Here is a 15,549-nt window from a genome sequence, read left to right as displayed (position 1 = left end):
ATTTTATATGTTCAACACTGAAGGCAAGTTCAATGGCGATGAAATAAAGTAATGGCAGAGAGATGTTAAGGGTAGTACCAACGCCAGAAGGACTGCAGTAGTTCATAAAATATATCCAGGACTGTTATTATCCTAGATAACCAAACATAGACAATATGTACATGACCAAAAGCAAAGGAAATTATTAATAGGTATGGGGAACTTGAATAATCTGGTCTCTTTTTTGTTTGCCTTTTGAATATTTTCTTTGCCCTCCTTTTGAAAAGACTTAATTTCCCAGAGGGGAAGGTACAATTCCAGAGGGGACTGCAGATTTCAATCACTTCACATAAATGGCTTTTTTAACTGAGGACCTGGAGACATTTGGCACTAAATAGGATCTGGATATCATAATGCACAGTTCAATCCTCATCTGACATTCTTGTATGTACTTGTCATGTAAAGATACCTGATAATGTTCATGAACAGGAACCAGATCCCATCAAACCTAGAAGTAAGGGTCAGAGATGGTTGTAAAGGGAAGTCATGTCTAAGCATGTGAGGGGGAAGGAATAGAAGGATCTGTTTATAGAATGAGATGAAGTAAAATGGAATGAGTCTTGCGTGAAGGATAAATACTGGGATTGATTAGTTGGTTTGAAATACATTAGATAAATTTTATATAATTGTTGGCCACAAAATCATCATTCTTTAGAAGGAAACACTCTTTGTTCAACAGGGTTGCAACTTTTTATGAATAATATTGATCTAATGGGTTTACATATAAGGTTGAAAATGTGTTGCTGGAAAAGCACAGCAGGTCAGGCAGCATCCAAGGAGCAGGAGAATCGACGTTTCGGGCATGAGCCCTTTCCTTGGATGCTGTCTGACCTGCTGCGCTTTTCCAGCAACACATTTTCAGCTCTGATCTCCAGCATCTGCAGTCCTCACTTTCTTCTTACATATAAGGTTGGCTTGCTTTTGCATATAAAAATACACTACTACACAATCACACTTTTCAAACTGCTAATCACAGACCTGAAAGGTGTAACGTAAAAAGCCCAACAATCTGGGCTGCAATGCATCAATCCAGAGAAAACTTCAGGCTTTGATCATTAAAGATCCTTCCCGTTTCTCCCAAGGAACTAAGACTTCAACTCAACTCATTCACAGCAGGAAAGTCTCAGAAGTTGCAGTTGTTAGCATCTTCTGTCATTATTTCTTGAGAAACCCACTCAAGGAGGAAATAATGAAAGTCAAGAGTGCTTATTGGGGGAAGGGAGATGGAGACAGGAGAAAAGAGCCCTATAAAGACAATTTCTATAGGTGTTGTTTATGGCCTGGGATATCCCAAAGTGCATTACAATCAATTAAATACTACTGTGATGTAGATATCAATAAAATGTAGGAAAAACAGGAGCTAATTTACAGACAGTTAGTTCTAAAAGCAATTTGATATGCCCAGAAAATTCATTCATGGGATGTGAAAGTCGCTGGCCAGGACAGCAATTATTGCCAATCCTAGTTGCTATTGAGAAGGTGCTGCCTTCTTGAAGTGCTGTAGTCCATTTCATGTGGATAGGTTCACGACACTGTTAGGGAAGGACTTACAGGATTCTGATCCAGTGAAAGTGAAGGAACAAGGATATACTTCCAAGTCAGGATGGCAAATGGCATGGAGGGGAACTTGCAAGTGAGGCGTCCCCAAGGATCTACTGCCTGTGTCTTTCTCGGTGGTAGTGGTGGTGGATTGAAAGGTGCTGCTTAAGGAGCCTCGGTAAATTTCTGCAGGGCGTCTTGCACACAGCTGCTACTGTTTTTCAGTGGTTTTTAGTTGGGGGGGGTGGGGGGGGAAACATCTGTGTGCCAATCAAGTGCACTGCTTTATCCTGGATGATGTTATGTTTCATGAGTGTTGTTGGTGCTGCATTCAAACAAAGAAAAAGGAAATATTTCATCAGAATATTGACTTAAATCTTGTAAAATGGATGGACAGATTTTGGGAAATCAAGGGAATTACTTACTGCAGGATTCCTAACCCGGCTCTTGCTGCTACAATGAAAGCATGAGGCTCAGTGGTTCGCTCTGCTATTGCACAGCTCCAAGGATTTGGGTTCGATTCTAGCCTTGGGTGACTGTGTGGAATGTGCACACTCTCCCTGTGATTGTACAGGTTTATGCTGTGTGCTCTCGTTTCCTCCCACAGTACAAAGATATAGAGGTTAGATGGATTGGCTATGCTGAATTGTCTGTAGTGTTGAGGGATATGTAGGCTGGGTGGATAGGATAGGGGGCTGGGGTGGGATGGGATGCTCTGAGAATCAGTGCAGACTTGATGGGCAGAATGGCCTCTTTCCACACTGCAGTGATTTTGTGATATTTATGTGACTAGTCCAGCTTCTGGACAAAACAACCCCAGGATGGTGACTTGTTAGCATCGTTGGATAAAATGATAAATATTGGCATAGGCAATAGGCATAAAGTCCATACTCTGTCTTTTCTCAGGAACAGTGTCACCCATACTGTCAAAGAGCCCTTGGTTCAACAGTTCAAAAAGATGGCACCACCAACAATCTAGCACTCCCTCAATGTCAGAATGCCAATCTAAACTTGCATGTTCAAGCCTCTGGAGCAGATTTTGAATACTTAGCCTGCTGGGAGGGGTGAGAATGCCATCTACTGCAATTGTTTACATCTGGCTCCTACTACAATGAATGCCATTTCTAAATCACTAATTGAATGCTAGCAATGTGCCTAACAGCACTTTTGCAGAATTGACACTTGCATAAAGAAAGCACCACACTGAAAGCTGGAAAGTGCAACATGTATTTATGCAGGACAAGATACTAAATGGTTTCTCAAGGTGCAACATAACTGGGAGTCTTAGGAAGATGTCACCCAGAACAGAAGATTACTGCTACAAAATAAGGCAATAGGGCATAGCGCACATCAATAAGAACTACTGACCTACTGGCTATAGCAATCGTCATAGAAAAGATACAGTGCAGCACTCACAAAGTCTCCTCTAACAGCACCTTGCAAACCCAGTGATGTCTAGCGCCTAGAAAGACAAGGGCAGCAAATACATGACCTCCAACCTACACACCATCCTGACTGAGAATTGCATTGTTGTTACTTCACTACCAATGAGGCAAAATTCTGAAGTTCCCTTCCAAATAGCACTGTAGGTGTAACTACACTCTATGGACAGCAGTGTTCAGGAAGGTAGCTCAACACCATTTCCTCAGGGGCAATTAAGATGGACAATAAATGCTGACTTGCCAGGGGTACCCACATTGTGTTTAATAAAATAAAACGATAGCAGGAAATAATGTTTGGAGCAATCTCTGCATAGGGTGTTCAGGACGGTGGTGGACATTGCTTGACAGCAATTCCATATTTAAAACCGAAACAAACTCTCTGCACAAAGGAATGTTCAGTGGTGCCAATCACCATGATTGACAACAGTAAAGTAAGTTTGTTTTTGCCCTTCGAGGAGGAAACCTGACAGGACATAAAGCAATTAAATTTGATGTGCATGTAAAGCACTTTGGAACATATGGCAAAGATGTGACAAAAACGCTAATTGCTGTTGTGCTTAGGAATGCAAGAAACTTCAACACCGTTCATGACTGTTTGATTACACCTTTTTAAAACAAGTGTTTTTATTTTAGTGTTCAGACAGGGGATGACTGCACTCTCAAATGAGCTTGCCAAATGCACAACTTGAGGCATATTTCAGCCTTTAGATTAAGCAGTCTTTCAGCTTCTCTCGCTTCCATGGATTAAATTCTAATCTACCGTGCTTTGTCTTCAATCATTAGCTAAACAAAATGTTTGCTATTTTCTTCAGCAATTCATGTTAAGGGATGTTCTGATTCTAAGTTTGCTATAAATCTCCATTACCTAAGTTGCAATCACATTGGGAAATTATTTTTAAAAAAATGAAAGCACAGTGTGTTTATCATCTGGCATGCATCGCATGGAAGGGTGGTGGAAGGAGATTTAATTGTTACTTTCAACAAGGCATGGAGCAATCCCTCAAAAGAAAAAAAATTGAGCTATGGAGGAAAGAATTGGATAACTACCAGAGTGTTGAGAATGGACTGAAAACTCTGATGTACATTTTATGAAACTGTTGACAGTTAGTCAGTGCGGGCATAAAGAATTCAAAAGATCAATCAAGATACACAAGATACCTGTATTTATTCCAATAGTTCTTTATGGAGGTTTACTATTTACAATGCTAGGTGACTGTTAAGAGAGAGAGAGAGAGAGAGAGAGAGAGAGAGAGAGAGAGAGAGAGAGAGTATGTGACACACACAGAGAAACGCACAGAGTGAGAGGCAGAAAGAGCGAGAGAGAGACACACAGACACAGACACAGAGTGTGAGAGAGTGACACAGAGAGAGGGAGAGTGACAGAGAGCGAGAGCATGTGCGCGAGACAGCGAGAGACAGAGTGACTGAGCGATCAAGTGTTCAGAGGAGGAAAGACAGACACTGACCACAGACAGAGGGAGAGACAGACTGGGGGCAGGAGGAAAAGAGACAGATAGAAAGACGTCTGCAGGCCCTAGAGATGATTTTCATGGTTGTGCGCACAGCTAATGCAGAGGGGCTAAAATGTGCTTTGTCTACAGATGAAGGCTCAGGTTGCTCTGCAATTATGCAGTTTAGACAGGACATTTTGACAGATTTGCCAGGATAGGCTGTCAATTTAGGGCAAAGATAAACAGAAATTTCTACCCCAGAGAATCGTGGATGCTCACTCATCAAGTATCCTAAACTCAAAGTAACAGATTTCTAGATATTAAAGGGAATCAAAGGATAGTACAATAATGTAGAAAAGTGTAGTTGAAGTAGGACATCAATTATAATTTCTGAATAGTGGAGCTGATTTGAAGGGCTAATGATCTATTTCTATCTTTCTAATGTCCTTAGTTTCACAAGATATGGTACAAAATAGTCTCAACATAGCTCTTTAAAGAAATCAACTACACGAGTGGCAGTGGACATCAAGTTAAACATTAAGTAATTTACCTTAGCTATATTGTGGAATTTTCAGCAGACATGCTTTCAGAATCCAGTTCATTAAACTCCGTTGAGCCACACTGTGTTGCGTGTGCCCAGCTGCCTGAGAGTTCAGAGGCAACATTTTCATCCCTCTCACTGATGTCCTCTACCTCACCCCACTCCTCATCCTCATCACTAAACTGGCCATCTCTGCTATTGCTCTCTGATGTGTCCATGGCATCTTCTGTTTGCTTTTCTGCAAACCAGTCCCTGACCTGTTCGTAGCTCATGTTGGACTTTGAAACCAACTCATCAAGGTCTTCCTCCCTTAGCTGTCGGTGTCGTAAGTAATACTGTAATAGGATGGTTTTACCAGCACGACTGTGTGTGGAATGACCTGTTGCACCCCAAACACCAGCTGCTTTATGTCCTCTGCTATTTCCCCTTCGTTCATTGCCATTGAGGTTACTCTGGCCATTGTGACTTTCTGTATTTGCTCTTTGGTACTGGTCAAGCCATTTTAAGTTGCCATTTTTAATTGCATATCTGTTGTCACCAAACCAACGTACAATGTCATTCCTTGGCAGCCCACTCTGCACTGCTAAACTGTCATATTGCTCTACTGTTGGCCACTGTGTACGTACAAATGCACTCTTTAGGATGTGCAGCTGTTCCTGACTTTTCTTATGAGTCTTGTCAATTGGACTAGTTGTTTTAATATGCTGTATTCCTGTGTTTGGAGGAGGGGTTCCGGGCTTACCTGGATAATGTGGACCCAAATGGGAGGTTTTTGTGTGACTATTGTCAACTACCTCTTGCCCTTCTGATTTAATAGACTCTGGTTTCACATCTGGGTTGAGGGGTACTTTGCTCGTTTCTAGAATCCCACCTTCTAGCGAGTCTCTCAGTTTTCTCCTCTCGGAGAACCAAGCGTCAATCTCTCTCCTGGTTAGTTTGGACTCTGACCTTAATCTTTCTTTTTCCTCATCCGTTGGGAAGGAACTATATTGAAAGCTTTCCTCAAGCACCTTCAGCTGATCAATACTTTTCTCTTTGAATTTCTGCGGTGCAAAATCAGAGTAACTATTCCATCCATATTTACGATTTGGGTGACTCCCAGGAGGAGGATCCTGGGGGATGGTGACCACAATTTCTGTAGCAGCATGGCTAGAGTGACCCTTTTGTGTCCGGTAGCGGTTATCACTGAACCACTTCTTGATCTCTGCCCTGGAGAGTTTAGTCACCTGCATGAGCCGGTAAACCTCCTCATCGTCGGGGAACTGGCTGATGGCGAAGCTGGCCTTCAGTTCTGCCATTTGCTCCTTGGTCTTCTTGCGGCTCGTGTTTACATCTGAAGCCCCAGGAGAAAACACAACTGAATTCCCCTGTGACGCGAGCTGACAAACCTGGACTACATTTGCACGCTTGGGGTCTCCGGTTACTTGAGAGGGCGGCAAACTCCTCTTCTGAGACACGGTCTGGTTTGAGCTGGCTGCCACTGCCAATGTGATGGGAGAACAGGATACTGTTGACCCATTTGCGACTTGTGTCCATACAATGCCTGTCTGACCAACTAACTGGCAGGGCACTCCTGTCTGGATAACATGCTGTTGTGTGCCTTTCGTGGATGATGGCATCTGTGCTGGTACAACAGTGATGGTTGGCGTCTGAATGGTGCCATTAAACATCATTTTTCTGGCCTCTTCCACTTCCTCGGGAGCCCAACTGATGCCGTGTTTAAGACGCTGGGTTGAGAACCATATTTTAATTTGTTCTTCCGGATGCTTTGAGACAGCTGTCAACCAAGACAGTTCTGCCTGAGTAGGGTAGGGAAATTTATTAAAGGAACCTATGAGGCTTTTGTTAACATCCATTGCAGCATTGTATTTTGTGCCATGCATGGGAATCATGACTTTGGGTATTAAGTTGATGTTTGGTGGTGGTTGTATAGATGGCATTACATGAGGCACTCCATCCTTAATCACTGTTTCTGGAATTAGCAATCCACTATTAGTATTGTGAGTAACGTCAGTGCTATTCCCTTCTGTCTTGCTTTCTTGTGAAGCATCATATTCATCTTTTACTCGTGACAACACATTGATTCTTTTACTATCTGCTTTGTTTTTGATTGTTTTCATGATTGGAGTTTTACTTATTGGGATTCCAGTTGGAGGATTTTCCTCTCTATCTGCATTCACACTGTTAGTGGAATCTTCAATAGTCTGCTCAAGAATAGTCTGATTATTGCGTTTTATCAACTTCAACTTGAAGTTATTTTCACCTTGGTGATGTCTACCATTGTGATCAGTGAAGGTATCATACCTTTTTGTTGTAAAGTTACAAACCGCACAGACGTAAAATGGATTAAGGATAACATTTGGGTGTATAGTATCAACATGTTCTGTAAACTCATTCAAGTCCTGTGATTCAAAGGTGCAATATTTACATTCATAGCCTCCTTCTAGTTTCTTGGTCTGTTGATTGTCTAAGGCAGTTTTCTCTAAAACTGGATGATCCTGGTCATTTATTCCATTATCTGCTGGCCAGCTTTCATCCGACAATTGGTGAGGAGACCCATCACCTGCATTTCCATCCATCTCCAAATCTGGTTCCTGCTCCAAGACATCTGTGGCGCGAACCATGCAAGGAGTTGTCGACTTGCGTTTACTAGCCATGAGCAGTCTGATAAAAGAGTGGCAGCTGGCTAAGTTGGTATTTAAAACCTCAACAGACCAGTGGCCTCTTTGGGAAAGTACGTCCAGAACTATTCCAGTTTGCTGAACTCAAGATTTCACTTATTACCATCAGCTCCAGCTAGCAGATTTGTTGGCCCACATCACAGGAGAATTTAACCTGCAATATAGAACACTTGATTGAGTGTTTTTAAATTAAAACAAAACCTGTACAACCATGAACAATAGAGTAGAACTGTCCTGCTAATATATCTGGGCATACCAGTCCAAATAAATGAAGGGTTTAAAAGTGGTGTTTGTTTATTAGGACCATTTGAATTTCCTTAGGATTATTTAAATGTTATGTAGGTGCCAACTTTCATTGATGTGGAGATGCTGGTGTTGGACTGGGGTGTACAAAGTCAGAAGCCACACGACACCAGGTTATAGTCCAACAGGCTTATTTAAAATCACAAGCTTTTGGAGCGCTGCTCCTTCATCAGGTGAAATCATTCGAAGAAGCATCCCTCCTAAAGCTTGCAATTTTAAATAAACCCGCTGGAACTATAACTTGGTGTTGTTGCGACTTCTGACTTAATCCAATTATCATTGGCATCCTTCTAGTTCAGGCACATTTATTTTCTTTAAAGCAAAATGTCAGCACTGAGGATTGGAACAAGTACCACCAAATGGCTACATTAAACAGTCATAGGTTATACTAGTTTGTGGTAAAGGTGAGTAAGATGCAGAGTTATGCATTTTAGTTGCCCCAACTTTGACTTCAAAAGAACAATCCAACTTCAATAGTGTGATATGCAGCTCTGATATTTTATACAAGTGGAAAGTCTACTATTCCAAGGCAAATTATGAATGCTGTGCACACTTTGGTTTCATAACCAATAAATTGACAAACAGCCGAAATCAGTTTTACGAAAGGTCTTTAAATTTATGTTCAATAGGGCGGACATGGAGAAAATGGTTGTATTTGAGAGTAGAATCTAAAACTAGGTCTCAAAGGGCAGAATAAATTATATCAGGAATTGAGGTGAAACTTCACCACCCAGAGTGGTGTGAATGTGACCTTGCTACCTTAGGGAGTGGTTGAGTTGAGAAGTACAGATGCATTTACCAAGAAGCTAGATAAACATGAGGTACAAAAATAGTAGGATGTAATATAGGGTTAAATAAAAGCAGAGATACAACTGAAAACAGTTGAACTTGAATCTTAAGGAAATGTTTTAAATGCATTTGTACCAGATGTGTTGCGGTGTATTAAAACATTAGGCGCACCTTTCACGGTTCTGGATGTTTGCATCATACCTGACCACCATCTGTATCCTTGGTGCTATACTTTCAGAGGCTTAAGTAGTAAATGTTGCAGTTCCCTGCTTAAATCTTGCATCTTTCCTTCCATAAACAGACCTCTTAAAATCTACCTCACTGACCAAATTTTTAGTTACCTGCTTTAATAGATTCTTATGCGTGCTTGATAAGCAAGGGTGTGAAAGATTATTGCAAAGTAGGTAGAAACCCGATGTAATTAGGTCAGCCATGATCTTAGTGAATAACAGGGCAGGCGTGAGGGGCTGAATGACTAACCTATGCTCCTAATTCATACGTTTGTACATTGACAGGACTTGGTGTACATTACAATGGAGATGAATTAGAAATGGAGAATATGCCGTTCAGAGAGAAACATAAAAACAATAAAGAAATATAATTTGGTATTTTTATCTATTTCAGGATAGACCCAAATAGCAACAATGGACGCAATCAAGGTGGGAAACCCCTTTTACAATCAGTCTGTTCCCAGTCCAACAAGGTAAGAAACCTCCTCCTTTGATTTATTTCTGCAAAATAAAGTGGGGTAAATAGCTGATGTGAGTTGGATACAAGTGATGGGTCCGTCTTGCAGATGGGACAGAAGATATCCAAGGCTGGTGACTGTGTATGCTTAGTTTCCTGCTCGCTGGGAACAAAGAGCCCCGAAGGACAACTGGGAACTGGGAACCTTCATCAGTCACTCTGCGCAACATGAGGTCTCTTGTTTTCAGATCATACGGTGAGCAAGGATATTTTTTGCTAATTAGCATCTGCAGCTGAGTAATCAGTACTTCTCCAGGTACACCACCACTCGAAGGAAACACTGAAAGTAGCAAAGGTATGTATTCTGGGCAGAATTCTTCAACATTCATCTCCAAGAATGGCTCAGTTGCATCATCAGCCAAGTCCTCAAAGAGGACAAATTGCCAGACCATGCTTGCAAAAGCTGATGAAGCATCAAACACCTACAGACGTGGACAACCTGCCCAGAGCTGTTCCTCAACAATCTGCCCGTTGCAGATGAATCTACCTAGGAGTGGATCAAACGAACATCTTTCGCAAAGACCAAATTCTATCTTCATATCCTTTACAGTGTTAGGGAGCACATCATGTTAAAGGAAATGGACCAGGAATACACAAAGCAAATAATGCTCAGAGGCCATCAGGAGAAGAACTACATATTGCAACAATATAATCTGGCACAGCTATCACAGAAACAATGTTAAAGCTACATACAGCATATAGATGTGCTATAATGCTGCAACAAGGGAAATTCAGATTATGAACAGAGTGTTGAGATGAAAAAAATTTTTCACTTGATTACAGAGGATGAAGATGTGATTTTATAAACGTGCACTTGATGAACACCAGTTTAAAACAAAAGTCAACTATCTCACTGCTGTTTGAGATCTTGCAATGCAAGAATTGGCTGCATATATTAAAACAGTGACTGCATTTCATTGGTATACCACAGGTTGTAAGCACTTTGAAATGTCTTAAAGATTTTACATAAAGACAAGTTCATTCCTTCCTTTAAAATATTATTTTAGTTTTCTTACACTGCATGATTTAAAAAAATCCTCCAGCTGGGGGGACAGTGATCAGAAGTCATTAATATAAACTTAAGCAGAGAAAAGATACAAGAACAACTTTTTTTACATTAAGACAACTGGTAGAACAAGGAATGCTTTGCCAGAACGCGGCCGATTCTTCTACCCTGTTAGAGGAAATTGCACATATATTTGAGACAGAGGGTGACATGAAACTACGGTGAAACAGCAAGATTTTAAGGATTAACTTGGGGCTGCCATAACCTGGGGTCGGTGGGGGTGGGGGGGAATGACCTGTGTGTGCTCTAAACCCATTTGTTTCTTGTGAGTTATTATTTTCTCCAGTTATAGTTTTAGTTCCATGCCAAACTGAATGAATGAGAATACCCAATGAGTTAACTTTAGGCAGAGCGCTTCAGAGAACATCTCCAGGACACCCACACCAATCAACCTGACCACCCTGTGGCTGAACACTAACTCCCCCTCCCACTCTGCCAAGGACTTGGAATTCCTGGGCCTTCTCCATCGCCACTCCTTACCATCCAATGCCTGGAGGAAGAACGCCTCATCTTCCACCTCGGGACACTCCAATTCCATAGCATCAATGTGGATTTTACCAATTTCCTCATTTCCCCTCACCCTACCTTACCCCAGTTCCAACCTTCCAGCTCAGCACTGTCCCCATGACCTGTCCCACCTGTCCGCTCCACCCTCCTCTCCACCTTTACTGCCACCTCCATCTACCTATTGCACGCTCAGCTACCTTTCCCCCGGACCCACCCCCCTCCCATCTATCTCTTTAACCCCAAGGCTCCCAGCCTCATTCCTGATGAAGGGCTTTTGCCCGAAATGGCGATTTTCCTTCTTCTCATATGCTGCTTGACCTGCCATGCTTTTCCTGCACCATACTCTTGGCTTTATGCGAGAAAAACAGATCATCACCACTGCAGATTACTGGTTGCTTTCTATAATCTACAGTTTCCCTACAAATAATAGGTATCAGAGGTTCATATCAGATCTGGAATTTGTAGGCAAAATTGACTAAAAACAAAAAAAATGCTCATTGTTCTTTACATTTGCAGTTGCTCAATGGACTTTACGCGGTCTTCTGCACTGCAACCTGCCTTAATTCAAGGATCAAATGAGTGTGGTGCCCTCTACTGGGGATATGCCTGAACAGGGCAAGTAACAATGCACTGTATTTCTTTAATCAGACTGAAGAATCCTTACTAAACATGCAGATTGTGAACCAGGAGAAATCAATTTGCACATTAACTTGAATTTCAAATTATAAACAGAAGGCAAAAATATAGGAAGGAAAGAAGGAGGAATTCAGACAGGAGCAGGAGTAGTAAGGGAGGAGACAAAAATATAATCTAAAAGAGAATCTGCAATGATGATTAAAATCTGAACAAATGAGACATGCTCTTTTAATGTTTTGTTTAGGAAATGCTGCTGGTCACCTTGCAGCTGCATCAAGACTCATCATTCTATTTAAAATTCAATTGCATTTGAATGGACAAGCCCTAACCTATTCTGGGTGGGTGAGATGTGAGGTTAGTGGGGGCCGGGGGGGGGGGGGGGGGGGGAGAAGAGTGGATGAGGGAGTGGTAAGGGGAGAAAGTTGTTGAGCAGGGGCTCAAAAGGCAAAAAGATACGGGCATGAAAACTCAACTAAGAGGTCAAGTATATTCCAGACAAGTGTTGCTGTTTGTGATCAAGCCTCAGTGCTCATTTAATTAAGCAACAACTACAGGCAAAACGCATGGGCACTTAAAGGGGCCTCACTGACTATAAAATCTGAGTCTCTGCTTCACAGTTCCCATTGTTACTTTGTAGCTTGTGACGAGCCCCATGATCCTACTTGGGGTCAACAATCTAGGATTCGGGAACCCACAGTATATTTGGTATGTGCAAAAACTTTGAATATTAAGTCTTTCCGATAATGCAACACGGAAGATTCGGGATAAACAGGACAACTCAAGTACTAGTTTCCAAGGCCTGTGCTAAACACTGCATGTATGATTACCAGAAATTGCTGGATGATATATTATTTGGTAATGACGAGTGTTGGTACCTTCTCCATTATTTCCTCCACAAAATTCAGTCAATATCGTTATACAGATCCCCAAGTCATCTATATAAATATGCTATATTAAACAACTTGCTGCTAGTAACAAATTCATTCCAATTAAAGTATTGTTCACTTCTTAAAGCATCTTCAGAACCAAAGACATTTATGCATGTTTTCAAAGCAAACCTTCAACTCTCCAGGACAGAAATATCAAAACATCGAAAAAGAATCCATTAAATAAACCGTGAAAATACAACAATGATCCTGTTTATCAGACAAGCAATCTGAACTGTAAAAGATTAAGATGAAACAAAGTTCCATTAGACCAAGGTTTTTCAGCAAGTTAGCTTGTGTAAGTGCCCTTTCTCATGTTCAAATATTTTGGAAGTGTAAAACAGCAAAGTATAGTAGTCAGTCACTGGACCTTCTACCTTTGAATGTATAGAAAATAATCTGAAAATAATCAATTCTGCAGATAGTCAATTCAGTTATTCTAATATTCTAGCCACAAGTGAACATCAAAAGCACAGACATGCTGTATGCAAGTACTGAGAAATATTGCTTTCCTTGATCATATTCCTATTTAGAAACAGAATCAAATGATTATTATATTATTGCTAACTTATTTTTAAATATATTTGTTTACCATTACTTTTTTTTCTAGAAAAGTAGGCTGTCCTTTTAAGAGGAATAGATATATTTATATGGTATTGTGCCTGCAGTGAACCAGCTGGAGAACAGCACTGCCCTGAAGCCAGCAGTCAAGTCCAATTCCAGATGCAGACAGCTTATGCCAAATTGCAAAGAATCACAACTCAACATTGGAGGGGACTGCCACTTTACATTTTCATTTTCATTGAGCATGTCACAGAAAATAATCTTAACCTAGCAAAATGCAGGTTTAGCAAAATAAGACAAAGGCTTTTTGAACTGCTTGAATACATCATAACCATGTAACTAAATAGTGTTCAGAAGCAATATAGCAGTAATAAAGATATAAGCTCTCACCAAGTGGAGAAGAGTTTACAAGTTACGAATAGTAAATTGCATACTTGGGGGACCAGAAATGAAAAAATAAATCACAAGTTGGCAGGTATAAATATGGCCAATTCATGGTACTTTTCTTTTTACAAAACACTGGTTGCTGTCCACGAGTTACAACTGACACACAATGAGTTACATTTCATAACCTGCCAGGCTCAGTGAATGCATTTCTTTACACTTGGATTGAAGAGTGACAAAGAATGTCACTTGAGCCTGTCAGAAGACAAAATAATTGGTTTTGGAAGGATATTAAAGCAGCAATGTTAGACAGAAGGTAAATTCAGAGCATTATCTAAAACAAAAAGGGATCTTGCTTTTATACTATGCCTTGTGAGACCACAGGATATCACAAAACAACAAAGGTGCTATGACCACATTTTCTAATAGTAAAGGATCTATAGGAATGCAAGTTCTTGCTCATACGCAATAAGTAGCCATTGATGTAATGCAGGAAACAGGGATACCAATTTGTACGCTGCAGGTGCATAGAAACTACAATGTGAAAGTGACCATATAATGTCATCTGAAAAGATTGTCATCAGCCAAATTATTGGAGAATCCATGGGATCCTCTTGCATTCACCTGGGAGGACCAATGGAGCAGTGGTTTAATCTCTTACCCAAAAGTAACAGCACAGCAGCATAGCACTCCTTTAATACTTGAGGGGAACATAAGCCTGCACAGTGACTTGGCAATCTGACTAAAACCGAGGGACTATGGACTCAGACTGATAGTTCAGACACACTGGTTCAAAGAAGTGACAGACAATTTTGGGCATGTTGTTTCAATGGTATGCAGATGGAAATATCACACAGAAGCCTGCAAATAACTCAACTGGTGGTGGTTGGGGGTGAACAACTACAGGCTTTTCTAAATCAATAATCTAAAGTGGACGAAATAGTCACTTTACTACTATCCAGTGATTTTAATCATGTGCAAATGGATACAGGGGATTTCGCCTCATTGTGAAGACAGATAGGCAGCAGTTGGGCAAAAGGTGACTTAACTCCTTCTATAAGTGCATCAATTAGCCTACATTTGGTCCCACTCAAATAAGGACTTCTACTAAATAATTCAACTGAAATTCGGTCATTTTCAAGAAATTGCTGAACTGTTAACTTGGGCCAGTCAGCTCCCCAAGTGAGTATTAGATCTTGTGCCACTTCCCCACCTTCTGCTTATAAAATAATATTCTTTTCCCCAGATAATGAGGCAATTCCCCAACTGAATGCCTGGTTTGAATTTGCTTACATCACTCAGGCAGATGCTGCAGACCTTAAACACTCACTGAGTAAACAATTTTCTCATGTCTCCATTTTCCCTTTTGTCAGCTATATCCTCTTGCTACCAGTGGGACGTTTATCTGTACCCATCATAATTTTCAATATTTCCATCAAATCTCTTCTAAACTTTTTCCTTTCCAAGGGAAATAATTCAACTACTTTAATCCATCTACATAAATGAAATTCCTCATCCTGGAACTATTTTCTAGTGTCTTCACATCTTTCCTTGACTGTTGTGTCAAGAATGAGACACAGAACTCTGACTGTACTCAACCAAGAATAAAGCCATCAATCCTGAGCTTGTTTACACCAAATTCAGCAATGCCTCAATTTTAAACTGGTCATCTTTGTTTTCAACTTCCTCCATGTTCTCCTTGTCCCTCATCTCTGCAATCTCATCCAGCCTTACAATCCTCCAGGTATCTCAATGATTCTCCAATTCTGGCCTTTTGCACAACCCTGATTTTGTCTGTTTGACATATGGCAGTTGTGCAATCGACAGCCCAGGCCCTAAGCTCGCAAATTCCTTCCCAAAACCTTTCAATGTCACCATCCTTCATTAAAAGGCTCTTTAACTAAGCTTTTTGCCACCTCCCCTAAGGTGGCAGA

General features: G+C 40.9%; 1 protein-coding gene across 5 annotated transcripts in view; it reads right to left on the bottom strand.

The window, feature by feature from the left end:
• LOC132813017 (zinc fingers and homeoboxes protein 2-like) overlaps window positions 1-15,549 on the bottom strand; it is a 101,146-nt gene that overhangs the window by 560 nt on the left and 85,037 nt on the right. For all 5 annotated transcript variants that reach the window (XM_060823053.1, XM_060823050.1, XM_060823051.1 and 2 more), the window contains one exon: window positions 5,022-7,847. In XM_060823053.1, coding sequence (XP_060679036.1) covers window positions 5,027-7,669 — 2,643 coding nt within the window. In that variant the 5' untranslated portion in view covers window positions 7,670-7,847 and the 3' untranslated portion in view covers window positions 5,022-5,026. The remainder of the gene's footprint in view (window positions 1-5,021; window positions 7,848-15,549) is intronic.

This window comes from Hemiscyllium ocellatum, chromosome 4 (assembly GCF_020745735.1).
Source record: "Hemiscyllium ocellatum isolate sHemOce1 chromosome 4, sHemOce1.pat.X.cur, whole genome shotgun sequence".
Classification (NCBI taxonomy): domain Eukaryota; kingdom Metazoa; phylum Chordata; class Chondrichthyes; order Orectolobiformes; family Hemiscylliidae; genus Hemiscyllium; species Hemiscyllium ocellatum.
Note: the sequence above shows the minus strand (reverse complement) of the source record. Positions and strands in the feature narration are given on the sequence as shown.